This window comes from Lagenorhynchus albirostris, chromosome 20 (genome assembly GCF_949774975.1).
Source record: "Lagenorhynchus albirostris chromosome 20, mLagAlb1.1, whole genome shotgun sequence".
NCBI lineage: Eukaryota > Metazoa > Chordata > Mammalia > Artiodactyla > Delphinidae > Lagenorhynchus > Lagenorhynchus albirostris.
Genome location: NC_083114.1, coordinates 8,421,354 through 8,439,208, shown reverse-complemented (window position 1 = coordinate 8,439,208; position 17,855 = coordinate 8,421,354). Strand labels below are relative to the sequence as shown.

General features: G+C 46.9%; 2 protein-coding genes across 5 annotated transcripts in view; one reads left to right on the top strand and one right to left on the bottom strand.

The window, feature by feature from the left end:
- Positions 1-528, bottom strand: LOC132511212 (ubiquitin-conjugating enzyme E2 B-like). Its single transcript, XM_060134205.1, has one exon. The coding sequence runs from the start codon at positions 441-443 to the stop codon at positions 6-8; it is 438 nt and encodes a 145-aa protein (XP_059990188.1). The 5' UTR covers positions 444-528; the 3' UTR covers positions 1-5.
- Positions 529-1,461: 933 nt separating this feature from the next.
- The window catches only part of NDEL1 (nudE neurodevelopment protein 1 like 1), a 75,417-nt gene continuing 59,023 nt past the window's right edge, over positions 1,462-17,855 (top strand). Inside the window, exon 1 of one of the 4 annotated variants that reach the window (XM_060133399.1) lies at positions 1,462-1,504. The gene's annotated coding sequence lies outside the window, so the exon portion shown is untranslated. The remainder of the gene's footprint in view (positions 1,505-17,855) is intronic. The other 3 variants (XM_060133398.1, XM_060133397.1, XM_060133396.1) reach the window with 3 other exon arrangements.

Below are 17,855 nucleotides of genomic sequence, written 5' to 3'. Positions count from 1 at the left end.
GGCACTTAAAATTTGTTAGCCTTTCTACTGCGAGGTAAATTACACACAACAATGATGAAAAAGATGAACAGACCAGTTGTGTATTGTGAATCATTCCAGCTTTGTTCAATAATGGCCGAAACCCTTTTCTCATCTCCTCGTTTGTTTTCCTGATAAAGCTGTGCTGCCTGCCTATTGGCTGGACTATTTGGATTCGGTTCATCCAGCAGGGACTGAATTGATGTTAAGAGAGAAGCTCCTTCATATATTGGACTCCATTGATCCTGAAGGATATCTAAACATGTGCTACCATCAGCGTACACATTCGGATGAAGCATTTTGGATAAAAACCTAACAGCTGGCAGTATATTTGGATACTCTTCAGAAAATTCTGTTACTGGTTTAAAAGTACCATCTTCAAAGGATGTCCCTTCTGGTCCAAATATAACTGCATTCCAGTGCATGATGTTGTTTTCAGATGGTGCGCCACTGACACCCACAGGTGGGTCCTCTTGCAATCACTTGAAATCCCGCATAAGCCTCCTCCAGGGCGGGTCAGCATGCTCCCCAGCTGCCCGCAGTCAGTCTGAAAGCCCCATGGCATCTTAAAGGTCCATGAACATTTATGGACTAACTTCCAGTGCTCTGCTGGATGTTCCTGGGGATACAGAGACAAAGCCATGCAGCCCTTTCCCTGTCTGGGTGACCTTGGGGAGGTAAACATCACCATGGGAAGGAATGATCAGTGAAGGGCCTCAGTAGCAGTTCTTAGCAATGGTGCTTGTCCTACGTGGTGGGACTTAATGACACACGGGACCTGCAGCCGCTGTGGAGGTGAGAGGTGTTTGGGGTGACTCTTCAGACCAGGATGGTCTGACCTGATAAAGACTAAAGGAGTGGGTCAGATTTGGAGAGGCAGAAAGGAGGGGGGGATGCCACAACCCACTAAAGGGACTAATTGGATGTATATGAAGCCAATTACACACGTTATCTCATTTAAGCCCAAACAATAGTGTGAGGTCAGTACGGCATTTCATTTTGGGAAAATGTGGAGACGCACGGCAACCCGTTCAAGGTCTCGCCGCTAAAAGTGGTAAGTGGAGGCTATCTGACTTCAAGTTCTTTCTTTTAAGTACCACATGTGTGCTGTGCCAGGCTCTGTGCATCTCTTCTTCCCCTCGCCTTTCCCCTCAAATACAGGGCCGGAGACATACATGCATATAGTGGACATGGGGAAGCTTGAAGTTCCGGCTAAAGAGTTAGGGATTGAATTTGTTTTTTTCCCTTCCCCAGCCCTGAAGTCTTGTTCAACAACAGCTGAGCGATGAGGCTGGCAGGATTGCCTCACTTCTAGAAGGCCGGCCCCAGCCTTCCTGGCCTGAACCCACTTCCTGTCCTTGTGCCTCTTTTGTCAGAAGGTGATTCTCACACTTCCTGTTGATTTCTATTTTGTTTCAGCGGCTTCAGCTCCGGCTGCTTTGTGCTGCTGTTGATCTCATCAGAGAGGGCTGGGACACGGGACCAGGTACGTTGGGATGGTGGGGAGTTGGGGGGTCAGCTTGGACAAGGTCTGGGCCAGGTGAGGGCCAGCTGGCAACACGCCAGAGTTGGGGTGGGGGGCTCCTGGTGGACCCTCTCTGTCCATGTGGTCAGGGGACTGTCAGAGGCTGAGGTCAGTTTGTGAAGTTGGCTGTGTCTCTGTGTTTGGGGGTGATACCAGGGGTTGGCTTTGGTGGTTTGGTGGTTTCCTGAAATCCCATCACCTTGATTTGGTTGTATATTACCTGAGCTGCCCAGGTAGCATTTTTCTGGGTTGCAGAGAGACCTCCTTGGGTTCAGACAGGTTTATCTGAGGTTGACTGAGACGCAGCCGGTGTGCTGCTTGCAATTTTGCCAGGCTGACCAAGTTGGGGCTTGTGATTAAGTCTTGGCTTCTTGCCTTATTTATGGGCAAGTCACTTTCCTGTGAACCTGTTTTCTGGTTGACACAGTTGTAAAATATCTCTGCTTTGTGGGATGTTTGTGATGCTTGAGCAGGACAATGATTGTGAAAGTGTTTTGTAAACTATAAGACGGCATTCTCAGGGTTAGAGGTTACTTTTATTTCATTTTCTTTGTTTTTAAAAATAAATTTATTTGTTTATTTTTGGCTGCGTTGGGTCTTCGTTGCTGCACGGGCTTTCTCTAGTTGCGGCGAGTGGGGGCTACTCTTCGTTGCGGTGCGCGGGCTTCTCTTTGCTGTGGCTTCTCTTGTTGCGGAGCACGGGCTCTAGGCGCGCAGGCTTCAGTAGTTGTGGCTTGCAGGCTCTAGCGCGCAGGCTCAGTAGTTGCGGAGCATGGGCTTAGTTGCTCCGTGGCATGTGGGATCTTCCCAGACCATGGCTCGAACCCGTGTCACCTGCGTTAGCAGGCAGATTCTTAACCACTGCGCCACTAGGGAAGTCCCAAGCCATCTCGTTCTGTTGAGAAAGACTCTCTGATCTCCTGCCTGGAGGGTAGAATCCAGGCTGCCAGCATTCTTGGAGGGTCAGTAGGGGAGGGAATTTGGGGGTCTCATCGTTTGATATGAAGCCTTTGAAGAATCCTCCCTCCCTTTATCCCACTTCCCTTTCTAGTGTAGTGACAGCCTTGCCCTCTGGTGTGCCCAGTGTCCCTAGTTCTGGAGCTTCTCTGGTTTAGTTTCTCCAGAGGAGAAGCCTTCTCCTCCTGCTGGGCAGAGGGAGAGCTAAATGCCTTGGCTGGTCAGTTACCTGGGCTGTGAAGTCTGAGTGCTTTGTAAACACACTGTGCTTTCAACAGCATTCCTGTTTTTGGCTCCACCCCACCCCGTCTTCTGACATAGCTGGTACTTCCAATTCCTGGGCCTTTCTGCGGTTCAGAGGCACACCCTGCTTGCTTCTGGTTGGCATTCAGTTTCCAGCCTTCTCTGATGCAGTCCATCAGCTGCCATTCACCATTCTGCTTGCTGTCTTCCAAGTCTGTTGACGTCTGCTCTCCCGTACTCTGTCCTGATGGGTTTCTACCTTTTAAAATTTGTCCTGGGCTTCCCTGGTGGCGCAGTGGTTGAGAGTGCGCCTGCCAATGCAGGCGACACAGGTTCGTGCCCCGGTCCGGGAAGATACCACATGCCGCGGAGCAGCTGGGCCCGCGAGCCATGGCCGCTGAGCCTGTGTGTCCGGAGCCTGTGCTCCGCAACAGGAGAGGCCCGCGTACCGCAGAAAAAAAAAAAAAAAAAAAATTTGTCCTGTCTTTTTTGTGATGTTTCAGGAGGAAGTGGAGATACTTGTATTCAATCCATTGTGGTAACTGCTATAGTCGTAGCATTTTCACTTGGACCAGTGTTGTCTGAGAGTGTTGGCTTCCTCACACTATTGCCAGAACTGGGTATTATCATTTGTTTTATTTTTTTAAATTTTATTTATTTTTATTATTCGTATTTCTTCAGTGAACCACTTATTTATGTTCATTGCTCATCTTTCTACTGGAGTAGGATAATTGTTAAATTGTTAACATATGGCCAGCTCAGGAAAGAGGTTTGTGGTCGATCCCTTATTTTCTTGTATATGTGATCTCAGAGCATAGGCTTCAGAAAACAGCAGTTCTTAATGACTATGTCAAGAATTTGATGAATTTTTTTCTCCTTTGGATTATAAAAGTAATCTGTGTTCACTGTAGGAAATTTGGAAAATACAGATAAACACAAAAAAGAAAATATAAATCGCCTAGAGATAGCCACCAGTTATAAATATATCCTTCCAGTCTTTTTTTCCTGTGGGTATATACTTATAAAAGTGGAGTCATTTTATTTTGTATTCATGCTTTCGACTTACTAATCATAATTTGTTCTCATATTATTACACAGTGTTCTATTACATTATCATTCGTGGCTACCTGGTATTCCATTGTGTGGATATATGATCATTGATTCAGTCAATTCCCTTTGATGGACATTTAGGGTCTTACTGGGTTAAAATTTGCATCAACAATTTCCTCTTTTGGTCATGTCCCCATAAAACCTTGTTTTCCACTGTGTATCTGCTGAGCAATTTCTTTTTTGGGGGGAAAGGATGAAGGTAAACATTAATCCTTTTCTGGTTAAATTATTACTCATTCCAAATTATACAGACTCAGGGAGATTTTTCTAGCACTTTTTTTTTCTGTGGGTCAGAGGGAGAGATGGGGAAGGGTCACTCTGGGATTCTCATTAGATTCCTCCACAGCTTTCAATTAGAGAGAAAATGATGAGGGGCAAAAGCACCAAGGAGGAGAGATGTATGCAATAATGAGAAAAAAGAAGCTGACCAGGCAGGCATCTGAAAAAAATCATCCAAGAAATAATAGCTTAAGAGAGAGAAAACCTGAAAGAACAAACTGGTCTGAGAGTTGAAGACCTGAATTTTTTCCCTGAGTCTGTCATTAAACTGTGTGTCCTTGGGCAGGTTGCTCAACCTCTCTGGTTTCCTCATTGGCATTCCTCATCTCAGGTAGCTTTCTAAGTTCTCTTATCTTCTGAGGTTCTATGAATATAGACTTTGTCACACTAGCTGTGTGATTCTGGACAAGTTGCTTAACTTCTCTGAGACATGGTGTTCTCAGCTGTAAAGCGGGAACACTAATATCTACTTCATAGGGTTGTTGTAAATGGATGTGTGTAAAGCACTTATCACAGGACCTGTCCCAGATGAAGTATCCAATAAATGAAAGCTTTTTAAAAATTTTTAATAGATATTTATTGGAGTATAATTGCTTCACAATACTCTGCTGGTTTCTGTTGCACAACAAAGTGAATCAGCCATATGCATACACACGTCCCCATATCCCCTCCCTCTTGAGCCTCCCTCCCATCCTCCCTATCCCACCCCTCTAGGTCATCATATATCACTGAGCCGATCTCCCTGTGCTATGCTGCTGTTTCCCACCAGCCAGCTATTTTACATTCGGTAGTGTATATACGTCGATGCTACTCTCATTTCGCCCCAGCTTCCCCCTCCCACCCCATGTCCTCAAGTCCAGTCTCTATGTCTACCTCTTTATTCCTGCCCTGCAAAAGGTACTAGGTTTATCAGTACCTTTTGTTTTAGATTCCATATATATGTGTTAACATACGGTATGTTTTTCTCATTCTGACTTACTTCACTCTGTATGACAGACTCTAGGTCCATCCACCTCATTACAAATAACTCAATTTCGTTTCTGAAAGCTATTTTTATTGCATGCCAGTTGTTATGTAAAAGGAGGGCAATTATATCATCCCACACCCTGTGTATTGGAAAGGAACTCTGTCTTCTTAAAAGCTGTTTCCAGGTTCAGTCAGCAGCTGGGACGCATGCCAAGGGGCACAGTACAAAGTCACCACTGGCCTCGGATCTCCCTTTGCAGTGCATTCCTCCCTGGCACCTGGATGCTGTCCAGATATGGGTCAAGTAAACACCCTCTGCTCAACACAGATAAATAGGATGCGTGGATGTTGGTCCATAGGGGAAGCAATAGGAAACCCCACTTTCCAAATATAAAATACCCGGAAATGTAGCCGAAGGGGAACTGAGCCCTAAATGATATGAATCACCAACGCGAGATGCTATTTAGAAAACGCTGACATCCTTTCAAGCGGTGATTAATGAGCACGGAGACAGGAGGAAGAAGTCGAGGGTGTAGCTGCAGTTTTGCTGTTCGCTGCTGTGCCTTCTTGGATAAATTACCCTATTCTGTAAAATCAGGAGGCTGGATTCTATTTTTTTTCCCCAAAGGACAGTCTGTACTACTGGTGGCACGCACAGTGATGTTATGTGGTGCAGAGATGAACATTTGACATTTTTATAAAACTTTTTATTTTGTATTGGAGTATAGTTGATCAATGTTGTGATATTTTCAGGTGTACAGACATCTTTCTTAATGTATATATATATATATTTTAAAATTTTTATTGGAGTATAGTTGATTTACAATGTTGTGTTAGTTTCAGGTATACAGCAAAGTGGATCTGTCATACATATACACGTATCCACTCGTTTTTAGGTTCTTTTCCCATATAGGCCATTACAGAATATTGAGTAGAGTTCCCTGTGCTGTACATAGGTCCTTGAACATTTGGCATCTTAATAGTCATGTATTTAACTTATGAAATAGTAGGGAAAATACGACTAGCAATCAATTCTATAATTTCATACATATGATTGTTTTTTAAAAAAATATTTATTTATTTATTTGGGCTGCACCAGGTCTTAGTTCTGGCATGCGAGATAATTGTTGCGGCATATGGGATCTTTTTTTAGCTGTGGTATGTGGCATCTTTTAGTTGTAGCATGTGGACTCCTAGTTCCGGCATGTGGGGTCTTGTTCTCCGACCAGGGATTGAACCCGGGCCCCCTGCCTTGGGAGCTCGGAGTCTTACCCACTGGACCACCAGGGAAGTCCCCAATATGATTATTTTTTAAGTTCATTTTCTTAGAAAGTGATCTGATTCAGAGAAAAATTCAAAGATGAAAAGCAGAAATGGCAAATATCGTGAAGGTGGTAAAATTGGAGCATCAGATGTGGTGGGCAGAATAATAGCCCCCAAAGGTGTCCAGGTCCTAATCCCCAGAACCTGTGAGTATGTTACCTTTTATGGCAAAAAGGACTTTGCGGTTGTAAGTTAAGGATTTTGCGATGGGGGGATTATCCTGTTAAGAAGAGCTCTCCGATCTCCTGCTTGGAGGGTACAGGCTGTTGGCATTCTGGGAGACCATCAGGGAAGGAGGCTGGGGTCTCATTTGATATTCAGCCTTTGAAGTATTCCCCTCCCTCTCCGGCTTCCCCCCCCTTTTTAAAAAACATTTATTTATTATTTATAATATTTGACTGTGCCAGGTCTTAGTTGAGCATGGCATGCGAGATCTTCGCGTGGGATCTCCGTTGCCGTGTGCGGGATCTTTAGGTCCCTGACCAGGGATCACACCCAGGCCCCCTGCGTTAGGAGCACGGAGTCTTAACCACTGGACCACCAGGGAAGTCCCCCGCTTCCCTTTATATTGTATTGATTCAGCCTTGCTCTCCCGTATGCTCAGTGTCCCAGGTCTGGAGCTTCTCTGGTTTAGTTTCCCCAGAGAATAAACTTCCTCCTCTTCCCCCTGCTGGGCTGGATTATCTGGGTGGGCCCAACATAATCAGAAAGGTCCTTATAAGAGGGAGGCAGGAGTCAGAGAAGGCAATGTGATAACAGAAACAGCCACTGGAGTGATGCGGTCTTGAGCTCAGGAACGCTGTGGCCCCTAGAAGCTGCAAGTGGCAAGGAACTGGTTCTCCCTGGAAACTCCAGAAGGAAACAGGCCTGCCAATACCTTTATTTTAGTCCCATAAGTCTCATTTTGGAATCTGACCTCCAGAACCATAAGAGAATCAATTTGGGTTGTTTTTAAGCGCTAAGCTTGTGGTAATTTGTTACAGCAGCTTCAGGAAATGAAAACACCAGATGTTAGATGCACTTGAAGGTGGTTTATTCTGCAAGTTCAGCGATCCCGAGGCATAGCAAAGGAACGCTGGCAGGAATGCGACTGTTCTTGGTCACCTACCCCCACCCATCTAGGACGGGGCTGACCCTGCCATCACATTGGGCAAACTGGCCAAGGAGAGGCAGGGTCTAAGTGCCCCGGGAGGGTGCGGGAACTGTTATCATCTGGTCCAACCTGCACATTTTACAGATAAAGAAACTGAGGCTCAGGGAAGGGAAGCAAAATCACCAATGATGGAGCTGATTCTCCAGAGAGGAGCAAACACCTGAATTCCTAAGGTGGAGGTTAGGGAAGACGAGCAGGCGGGACTGGGCTCTCACACCAGGGTGGGGAACCCTGAGAAGGGGTGGTGCCTGCACCTTTGGCTCGAGGAGGGTGGATCTTGCCACCCTTTGATCACCTCCTCTGTGTGTCTGCGCCTCTTGCTTTATATCTTTTTTTTTTTTTTAACTTATTTTTGGCTGTGTTGGGTCTTCGTTGCTGCGCAGGGGCTTTTTGTAATTGCGGCAAGTAGGGGCTACTCTTCGTTGCCGTGCGCGGGCTTTTCATGGCGATGGCTTCTCTTGTTGCGGAGCACGGGCTCTAGGTGCGTGGGCTTCAGTAGTTGTAGCTCGCGGGCTCTAGAGCGCAGGCTCAGTAGTTGTGGCGCACGGGCTTAGTTGCTCCGAGGCATGTGGGATCTTCCCGGACCAGAGCTCAAACCCGTGTCCCCTGCATTGGCAGGCGGATTCTTAAGCACTGTGCCACCAGGGAAGTCCTGTGCTTCCTCGAATATCTTTTTATCAGGGTTTTAACAACCATCCTGTCAACAGAAGACTTTCGAAAATGGTTGAAACAGCAACATGCTTGAAGAAAGGGCTCCCCTGCTCCCCGCTTATCCTGCCCCCAGCACTTTAATTAATGTCTTCTCTTCTGCCTGGACTGCATCCCTCCAAAGGGATGCTTCTTTTCTTTTTATAGAAGGGACATTTCTACTGTGATTAACAGCAAACCTAGGATGTTTTATTTCTGCATTTCAGCATTTATTTCTGCATTTCAGCATTTATGAATCAAAATTGGCTTCTGTGGCCAGGACCCTCCTGAGTAAAGCCCTTTCTCCTAATTTTGAGCAGAAGATATTTTCCATGTAGAGGCCCCCAAAACCCCCTTGTTGCAATTTTCAAAGTGGACATCAAGGCCTGTGTTGTTATTGTACAGGAATAGATGAAAACTACCGTGAAATTGCCTCAGGTCCCATGGACTGTCATTTTAAGGTATTAGGTTATAATTATAAATGGTCAGGGTATTGATCCCCTTATTTAGACAATGGTCACCAGACAAGTGACCCCTGGAGAAGCAATCCTTACATTCCAGATTACCTATAGTTGACGTCCCAGATGGTTCTATCAAAGTCCCAAATATCATTATGTCGTCAGTTAATGGATGTGTAGAAGATATGACATTTAAAAGATTGTGGGGTGGAAACTTTACACCTGTGGAACCAGCACATATATGTTTACCGGAGAGAATAACATCAGATTGGGCTAACTAGGGAGTCATAGCAGGAGAAATTCTTTGGTTTTTTTGGCCACGGCATGTGGCTTGCGGGATCTTAGTTCCCTGACCAGGGATTGAACCTGCGCCCCTGGCAGTGAAAGTGCAGAGTCCTAACCACTGGACCACCAGGGAAGGGAATGAATTCTTATGATCTGTGCTATAGAATTAGGAGCCCTCCTACTGAAGCTCACCGACACCTGAGTGCCATGTCACTCTTGTCTCTGCTAGAGTGACTTGGCTGAAAGGCTGGATTTTAAAATGGTCCTAAAGCCACAAACTTAGGAAAATCATTTGGAAAGAATTTTGAGGAAATGATCTTGCTTTGTTAAGTTTGGATGCATTCTTTTTTTTAAAAAAACTTAAAAAATTATACAGAAAAGAAACAAAAAAATATTTAATTCTGGTTAAAAATACAGAAAAGAAACAAAAAAGGAAGGACAGATGAGAGAAAATTACCTGTGATCTCACCTTCCATAGATGACCACTGTTAACATCATTTTGGTATCTATCTTTCCAGACATTTTCTAGGTAGAACATATGTATGCATTTGTTTTACAAAAGTGGGATCCTATTATACATATTGTTGAGTTAACTGCTTTATTCATCTGTTTCATTGTTAATATTCTTTCATACCATCATTGTTACCAACTATCTACTATTATATTGTGTGGCTATCACATAATTCCACTTAACGGATCTTTTCGTGTAGGTTGTTTCTAATTTTTTTGCCAAACAGTGCTTTGATGAACATCCTCATGGATAAATCTTTGCACACATCCTTGATAAATTCTCTTGAGGTAAATTCCTAGGAGAGGCTAGATCGCAAGGGCTGCATATTTGTAAGTTTCTGGCTCACGCCACTAAACTGTCTGCCAGGAAAACTCACACATGGGGCACCCACTTCGCACCGTACACGAGAGTGCTGGTTTCTCTGTGTTCTTGTCTCCACTTTGTAGTCTGATGTTTTAAAAATCTTATATGTTTGTTGGATGAAATATAGAATCCCTTCTTTGCTTTGCTACTTTGAATGGTTTTGATTTGGAGCCAGGTGGAATGTGATATGTTTGTTAGCCCCCTGTGTTTTTCAATTTTGTCAATTGCTCATTTTTTAATAGGGGAGTTTTTTAGTAGAGTTCTAAATGATAAAAGTGCTTTGATGAAAGAAAGAAAAAGGAGAAAGACGGAGCAGCAGAAGAGAGCAACGAAAATAACTCAGAACCTAACATTCTCTGCAAGTTTTTTATTCACTCAACAAATGTTAAGGGCCTACCACACGCCAGGTGCTGCCTTTAATGCCACCCTAAGTATAAAATATTGAAAAGTCCTGGCTCCTTTCCTCCTCAGTACTTATAACTGTCTGACATGCTAATGTTTCTTTATCTGTTTTCGGTTTCCATTCTTTCCCTTCTTTTCTGTAAGCTTGTTTTGTTGCCTGCCCTATCTTTGGGGCCTAGAACAGTGCCAGGCACTCAATTATATTTGTTTGATGGTTGAATTCATGATCTTTCATTCCTGGTAACTTTGACTCATTGGTTTACTGGTAATGGGAGTTTGGCTGAAATTGCCTGGTGACAGTCAGCTCAGGTTGGTAAGAAACATTCCATTTCTTCTAAGCCCTGTCATTTCATTAGGATGGTTTGGGAGTAGGCAAAACTGGTGCCACCTCGTCTGTGCAAAGGTGAATGAGCAGATGCCGCTTTTGTCTGGAGACAGTTACACTGTTTATGTAGGTGTGATGTCAGCAGCCCTTGGGGTTGCCAGGTGTTAACCAAATTAGCAGTGTGGTGCCATCCTATCCTGTGGATGTGGCTGTCACTCTGGGGTGTGGGTAGTGACCATAAAGGGGCTGGGGTGGGGGCCAGGGCTGACAGTGAAGACCGAAGCTTGGGGGGGTGGAGGCCCTGAAGCCAGGAAGCCCACGAGGCTGCAGACAGCTCCAGAACAGGAGGAAGTCCACAGTTCAGGTAGGCTTCTGGGGAAGAAATGGGGAAGCTCCGAGAGATTCCTGGGGGCACGGCAGGATATCCGGGTCCATCGATAGGGGAAAGAGACTCTGGCAACCTCAGTTTGCCCCCCAGATGAGGACGAGGGCCCTTTCTTTCCTGCTACCAGTAACCAGGGCAGGACGCTGGCGGGAAGGCCTGTTGTTGCAGGCTTTACCTAAATTGTCCTCATTTTTCTCACCTGCAAGAGCCACTTGTCAGCGAGCTACACCTGGAGGCCCTCAGAGGGCGAAGCATCCTGCCAGGGCCAGAAGCAGGCCGCATTTTCAGACACTGCAGAAAGGGAAGGAAGAGCAAGGAGATTTGGAACCTAAAACCCCTCATAACAAAGTCATTGTACCCACTTCCTGCCTTTCTGTTGACTTACAGCCAACTGGAGTTTGAAATTTAGGGGACAAATTCTATGGAAGAGCTGAGGTTTGGGAGCCTGAGTTGCTTTGGGTAGTTGGTGAGCACTGTTTGCTCAAGAAGCTACCGAAGATGCGATAAAGGCAACAAATGGAAGTTCCTTTTCCCTTCGGTACAGGGATGCCCTAGGCTGAGCTCTTGATGGCTGGCTGGGTCAAGGGTTAGGGACCCACCAGAAGTGGGCATTAAAAAAAAATTTATTTTATTGAAGTATAGTTGATTTACAGTGTTGTGTTAATTTCTGCTGTACAGAAAAGTGATTCAGTTGTGTATATATACACACACACATTCTTTTTCATATTCTTCATGAAACCATATGGTTTATCACAGGATATTGAATACAGTTCCCTGTGCTATACAATAGGACCTTGTTGTTAATCCATTCTATGTGTAATAGTTTGCATCTGCTAATGCCAAACACGCAATCCTCCCTCCCCCCGCCTCCCCTCCCCCTTGGCAACCACAGGTCTCTTCTATGTTTCTGTTTCATAGATAAGTTCATTTGTGTCATATTTTAGATTCTACATATAAGTGATATCATATGATATTTGTCTTTCTCTTTCTGACTTACTTCACTTAGTATGACAACATCTAGGTCCATCCATGTTGCTGCAAATGGCATTATTTCCTTTTTATAGCTGAGTAATATTCCATTGTATATGTATAGATATATATACTTCATCTTTATCCTTTCATCTGCTGATGGACATTTAGGTTTCCATGTCTTGGCTAGTGTGAGTAGTGCTGCTATGAACACAGGGGTGCACAGGAGTGGACATTTTTGAATCAGCCATGACCTGGTTATCATTCCTTATCTTGGAAGGGGAAATTTACCATCTGGTTGAAGCCTCTGGCATTCTGTAGACCACCTAGCAAGTCATTCATTCAACCAATACTTAGTGGCCACTCTCTGCCAGGCACTATGATAGAAAGTAAGATAAACTTCTCTATTTAAGGCACCTGCACATATTTTTACGTTCTTAATTTCACATCTCTGTTGCCCTTTATTTTAAGGGCCTCGAAGGTTTTACAGCGAAGAATCCCCCGAGCATTAAGCCCTATTTTCCCTCAGGCAGCAGCCCCTGCCACACCTTATCCTCTTATCCTGGTGTGTTTCTTTATAGTACTTGTCATGACCTGACAGAAGTAAATTTGTCTATTTGCTTACTGTCTTCTCCATTAGAATATGAGCTCCATGGGGGTGGGGTGTGCTTTTTATAGTTATATGGTTGAAGCCCCAGGGCCTAGAACAGAACAAGCACTATAAACCCATAGCTGATGAGTGAAAGACTTTATCAAATCACTTCTCACCTCAAGGTCCAAGTGTATAGTTTTTTTAAATTTAAAAAAAAAACAACTAGTAGTTATTGTAAATTACAAAAGCAAAAGATGTTGCTTTGGAGATTGTGGATGCTATAGACTGAGTTTTTTTAGTATTTATTTATTTATGCCTGCATTGGGTTTTTGTTGCTGTGCACAGGCTTTCTCTAGTTGCGGCAAGAAGGGGCTACTCTTCGTTGCGGTGCGTGGGCTTCTCATTGCAGTGGCTTCTCTTGTTGCGGAGCATGGGCTCTAGGCGCGTGGGCTTCAGTAGTTGTGGCATGCGAGCTCAGTAGTTGTGGCGCACAGGCTTAGTTGCTCCGTGGCCTGTGGGATCTTCCCGGACCAGGGCTCCAACCCATGTCCCCTGCGATGGCAGGCGGATTCTTAACCACTTTGCCACCAGGGAAGTCCCTATAGACTGAGTTTTAAGTTTGGGGCTAGAGAAAAGTCATAATTGCTCATGATATAAATCCCAGTTCCTTTGTAACCTAGCATCACCTAAGTTCAGCCTTTCAGACCAGTGAAAATCTCTCTATATGGTAATTTTTCTCAGAATGTGGGGCATTTTCCAGAAAGTGCTGTCAGTCTTGCATTTGGAGTTATTGCCACCAAACCATTGATTCATTTGCTCACCTGCTGCACTGTGTGGCTTGCAGGATCTTAGTTCCCCAATCAGGGATCGAACCCAGGCTCTGGCAGTGAAAGCGCCGAGTCCTAACCATTGCACTGCCAGGGAATTCCCTCTGTGACTTTCACTGAAGCATGTTAAATGAGTGTTTGCCAAGTGCCTGTTGCTGGCAGATACTAGGACAATCAACATTATTCCTGTGCTCAGTGAGCTTTGGTTCCTTGGGGGAGGTCAGACACCTCCATGACCAAAAGGCCGTGTTCAGTAAGTCTTCTGTGAACTATGCAGGGTTCTACATAGTTCCTTCCTCCTGAGAGGCTTTAGGTATCAGGGAAGGCTTCCTGGAAGAGGTAGCAATGAGTGAGACTTCAAAAGGCAGAGAAGAATGCAGGCTGGCCCTAGGGAGCAGCTGTAGCACATCGGGCAGTGGAAGTCAATAAAAGGCCCAGAGAGGAAGGGAATTGTCCATTTGGGGTACACAGTGGAGGGTCTGATTAGACCCAGCTAGGTAAACTGCAGGACGGAGACAGGAGAAGTGGGTTGGAGTTGCTTTGGGAGGCCCTTGAAGGCCAGACTTCGTAGTGTGTATTTTATCACAAAAGCAGTAGGACGCCAAAACAAGTTTTGTTGCCCTTGATGCTCTGTACACAGTGGGATTTTAGAAAGGTTATTCTGATGGCGGTGTGCACTGCAGGGCTGGAACAAGAAATTTGAGGGAGAGAAGTTCAGGATGAGGGAGAAAAGTTCAGGAAGGGATACTTTGGACTGGAGAGATTCAGGGGCAGAAGACTGGAAATGTATTTGAGAGTTTATGAAGGGAAAGTCTTTCAGATTTCATTTCACGTGAGTGAAGTGAAAGCTGGGGAAGGGGATGATGAAGGGTGAGTTGACGAGGCTTTTGTGCCTTCCTGACTAGGGGAGTAATGACACCATTGGCAGAAACGTGAAACCCTTTCTGGAAATTTCAGCTGTGGCAAATGGAGAATCTCTTTGAGGTTTAGACACAAAGAGCTGGAGGTGGTGATGGGAATCTCGTGGAGGTATCCAGCAGGCCATCAGTAACTAGCGGGCCTCTGGGAGTCCCTTGCCCAGCTTGATTGATGCCCCTGTAGCTTAGCAGAAAACAGTTGGCCAAAGAGATACGGAGATCAGACTGAATCAAACCTTTGAGGTGTCTGCTCCCCTGATTCACTAGCTTCTTCACATGCCCCATCTCAGAGTTTTCACGGCAGGCCTGTGTGCACCGCATTCCCTTTTGTGAGTGTGTGAAGTGGCTGGAGTCCACATTCTCATTGGCTGGAGTCTGTGTTACTGTCCAGACCTCTCCTAAGGCAGCTGGTCAACCCCTCCTCTTCCAGCGTTGGAACCTGGCCTCTGTTTCCCGGGTCTCAGAGTTTGTGGTAGGGAAGATGGGATGCTCTCAGGGACTGTGACGTTTGACCACCTTGGCTTGATCCAAGAAACACCTTGGATTGGGACCCATGCCTCAGCAAACCCCTTCCTAATGGTTTATGAAGGCAGAGGGTGGGGCAACCTTCACTCACCTTTCTACCTTCACAAAGCTGATTGTAACTTCTGTTCCCCTTAGAGGCTGCCTTCCATCTTTACCTCCACTTTATTTCTCTGGGATGGACAAACTGGAAGCAGGGAGTGGGAGAAACTTTGGAGAAAACTCAACCAACACAGAGGAGGGAGATCAGTACAGGGCTTTGATACCTCTGAGAGCCCTGCCAAGCAAAGGCCATTCATTAAGATGGGGCCAACACACCAGTCCTGACAAATACCAGCTCTGATCCAGGCTGGGTGGGAGGGGTGGTGGCCTGGAAGATGATGCCCACATTTTCTGCGGGGCCTGGCCTGCCATTAGGTGACTCAGTGTGTTTCCCAGGACTTGGCAGGGACCAGAGCTGCAGCCTTTATTTGCTCTTGGGGTGGGACTGTTCCTTCTTGGCACCAGATGCACAGGAAGGCCTCCCTGCTCATCACCTCTGGGGCTCTGCTTTCCTGGCTGAAGCTGTGCCCTGATGGATGAGGTCACAGGCTTCCATGATGTCCCAGGTCACTGGGCTTGCACTAAGACCTGCTTGGGTTTAAACCTCAGCTCCCCGAGCCTCAGTTTTCCAGTATATAAAATGCATGTAATAATTTTAGCCTCCCAAGCTGCTTGTGAGGAAATGTATGTAAAGCTCTTAGCATAGGGCTCTAGCCCAATAAGTAGTCGTTATTAATAAGTGGCCTCTCACGTTGCGGAGCACAGGCTCTGGACGCGCAGGCTCAGCGGCCATGGCTCACGGGCCCAGCCGCTCCGCGGCATGTGGGATCCTCACGGCACGAACCCGTGTCCCCTGCATCGGCACTCTCAACCACTGCGCCACCAGGGAAGCCCATCCCCTTTCTTGAGTGGCAGTAGAGTAGTGGTTAATAGTGTGGTTTCTCAAGTTAGATAATCCAGACTAGGTGGGTTTGAACCTTGAGTCCTCTTTTTTGCAGTTAAGTGACCTTGGGCAACCTCATCTTACTGGTCTTGGTCTCCTCTTTGGTAGACTGGGAATAATAACAGCACCTATCTCATGGGGTCATTGTGAGAATTAAAGTATGCAAACCAAGCATTTAGCACAATTGCCAGTACATACAAATGGAACAACAAAAGTGAACTACTCATTATTATTACTATCATGATCTTTTCAGAGTCTAGTTCGAGGTGCCATCCTTCCCACAATCCCATTAATTACTTCTTTGATTTTCATTGATTTGGACACCTCTTAGAATCTATCTTGCACTGCTCCTGTTTATGTCCATGCCCTCAAAAATATAACGGGACCTCCCAGGCTCACCTTGTTCTCACCTTGAGACCTTACACATCACTGTGTCCTCACAAACCCAATCCCAAGAGCACTGACATCAGAGAGAATTATGTTATACATTACACAGCAAAAGTTCCGAAAATTGTTTTAAAAACAGCTCTATTTCTTCAAGTTCTCACTCCCTAAGCAGTTGCCCATCCTCCTCTATCTCAGCCAGTTCACTCCGCCCCCCCTTCTCCAAGTCTTCTGGAGGGGAATATGTATAAATAAAATGGATTCCATTAGTTGGGGGCCCAAGGGAATGAAAACACATACATACGCATATTTACATGAATAAATATACGCTTAGATATATAAAATATGCAAGTGGAAATATTTATATTCCCTCGGTTCCCTCAACGAGTCCAATCATTCATTCAGCAAATATGTGAGTTCCCACTTTGTGCCTGGGACCAAGCTATCTGCTGGGATACAAAAGGAATGAGGCTCCGGTTCTCATGGAACTTACATTTATTACTAGAGGAAGACAAGAAGTAGTATAAAATTTCAGCTAGTGGGAATGCCGTAGAAACAACAGAGGTGTTCGTGAGAGGGAGTGACGAGCGGGCTAGAATACGCCTGAATTGGGTGGTCGAGGTGGACTCGGAGGTGAAATCCGAGCCGAGGTTCTTCTTATAAACTGGAACACTGAAACAGACACTTGGAGGACTTGATGGCGGAAAACCGGGAGGCAGTTGTCATCCACGGTGATGCCACCTTCCCGAACGTAGAGCCTTCTTGGGGAACCACGAAGGTCGCAAACGACACGCAGTGGTGCCCAGAACACCGGCGCAGAAGGCCGCCGCCAGCTTGACGGCAGCGCGCCGGGCCCAGCGCGGCCCGGCCCCCCGTGACACCATTCTCGCCACAGCCCCGCCCAGGCCGCCCCCGCGCTGGCGCGCATGCTCAGAGCCCCGCCCCCGTGCGTCACAGAATGGCCTCGGATACCCAGGCAGCCTCTGACGTGTCGGGGAGGAGGCGGGCGCGGAGGTGCGCGGAGTGGAGCTCAAGGCTGCGGAGGGGAGAGGAGCTGAGCGGCTGGGCGGGCCTGACCAGGCCAGCGGAGAGGAGACTGCGGTCGAGCGGTGGCGAATATGCGCTTTTGACATATTGGAGGTGAGCCTGTGGTGCGGGGCCGCTCCCGAGGGTGCCGCGCCGAGTCGGCGGCGCCGAGGCCTGTCCCCGGGGAGCCTGCCAGCCCGGGGGCTGTGTCCGAGGCCCCGCTGGGCCGGGCCCGGGTTCTGGGGCGACCAGTCCGGCGGTAACTGTTCCAACCGCTCTTAACTGCCCCCTCCCGCCCTGGTCCGAGGTGTGGCCCACCGGGGCGCCTGGAATGGAGCGAGCCGGGCAGTCTCCCTAGGCTGTGCCCGTGTCCGCGGGTTGGGTGAGGGATGGCGGGGACGAAGGCCGGGACGTGGCACCATGGGCCCGGGCGCTGGTGGCGCAAGGAGCGGCTCCGTTGGAGGTGGTGGCGACAGCTTAGCCATCCTCCTCCACCGCCCCTCCCCCATCCCATCAGCTGGGGGGGGGTGGTTCGGAGCCGGGTTGGATTTAGAACTCCTCGCGGGAGAGAAGCGAGGGGCCAGAGCGGAAGCAGCCCACCTTGGGCTCCGGTGGCATTCCCGTGACTGCCTGTCCCAAACTG

Bases quoted from the DNA above. Each gene is read 5' to 3' on its own strand.
- LOC132511212 (XM_060134205.1), bottom strand. From the start codon at position 443: ATGCACTGGAATGCAGTTATATTTGGACCAGAAGGGACATCCTTTGAA.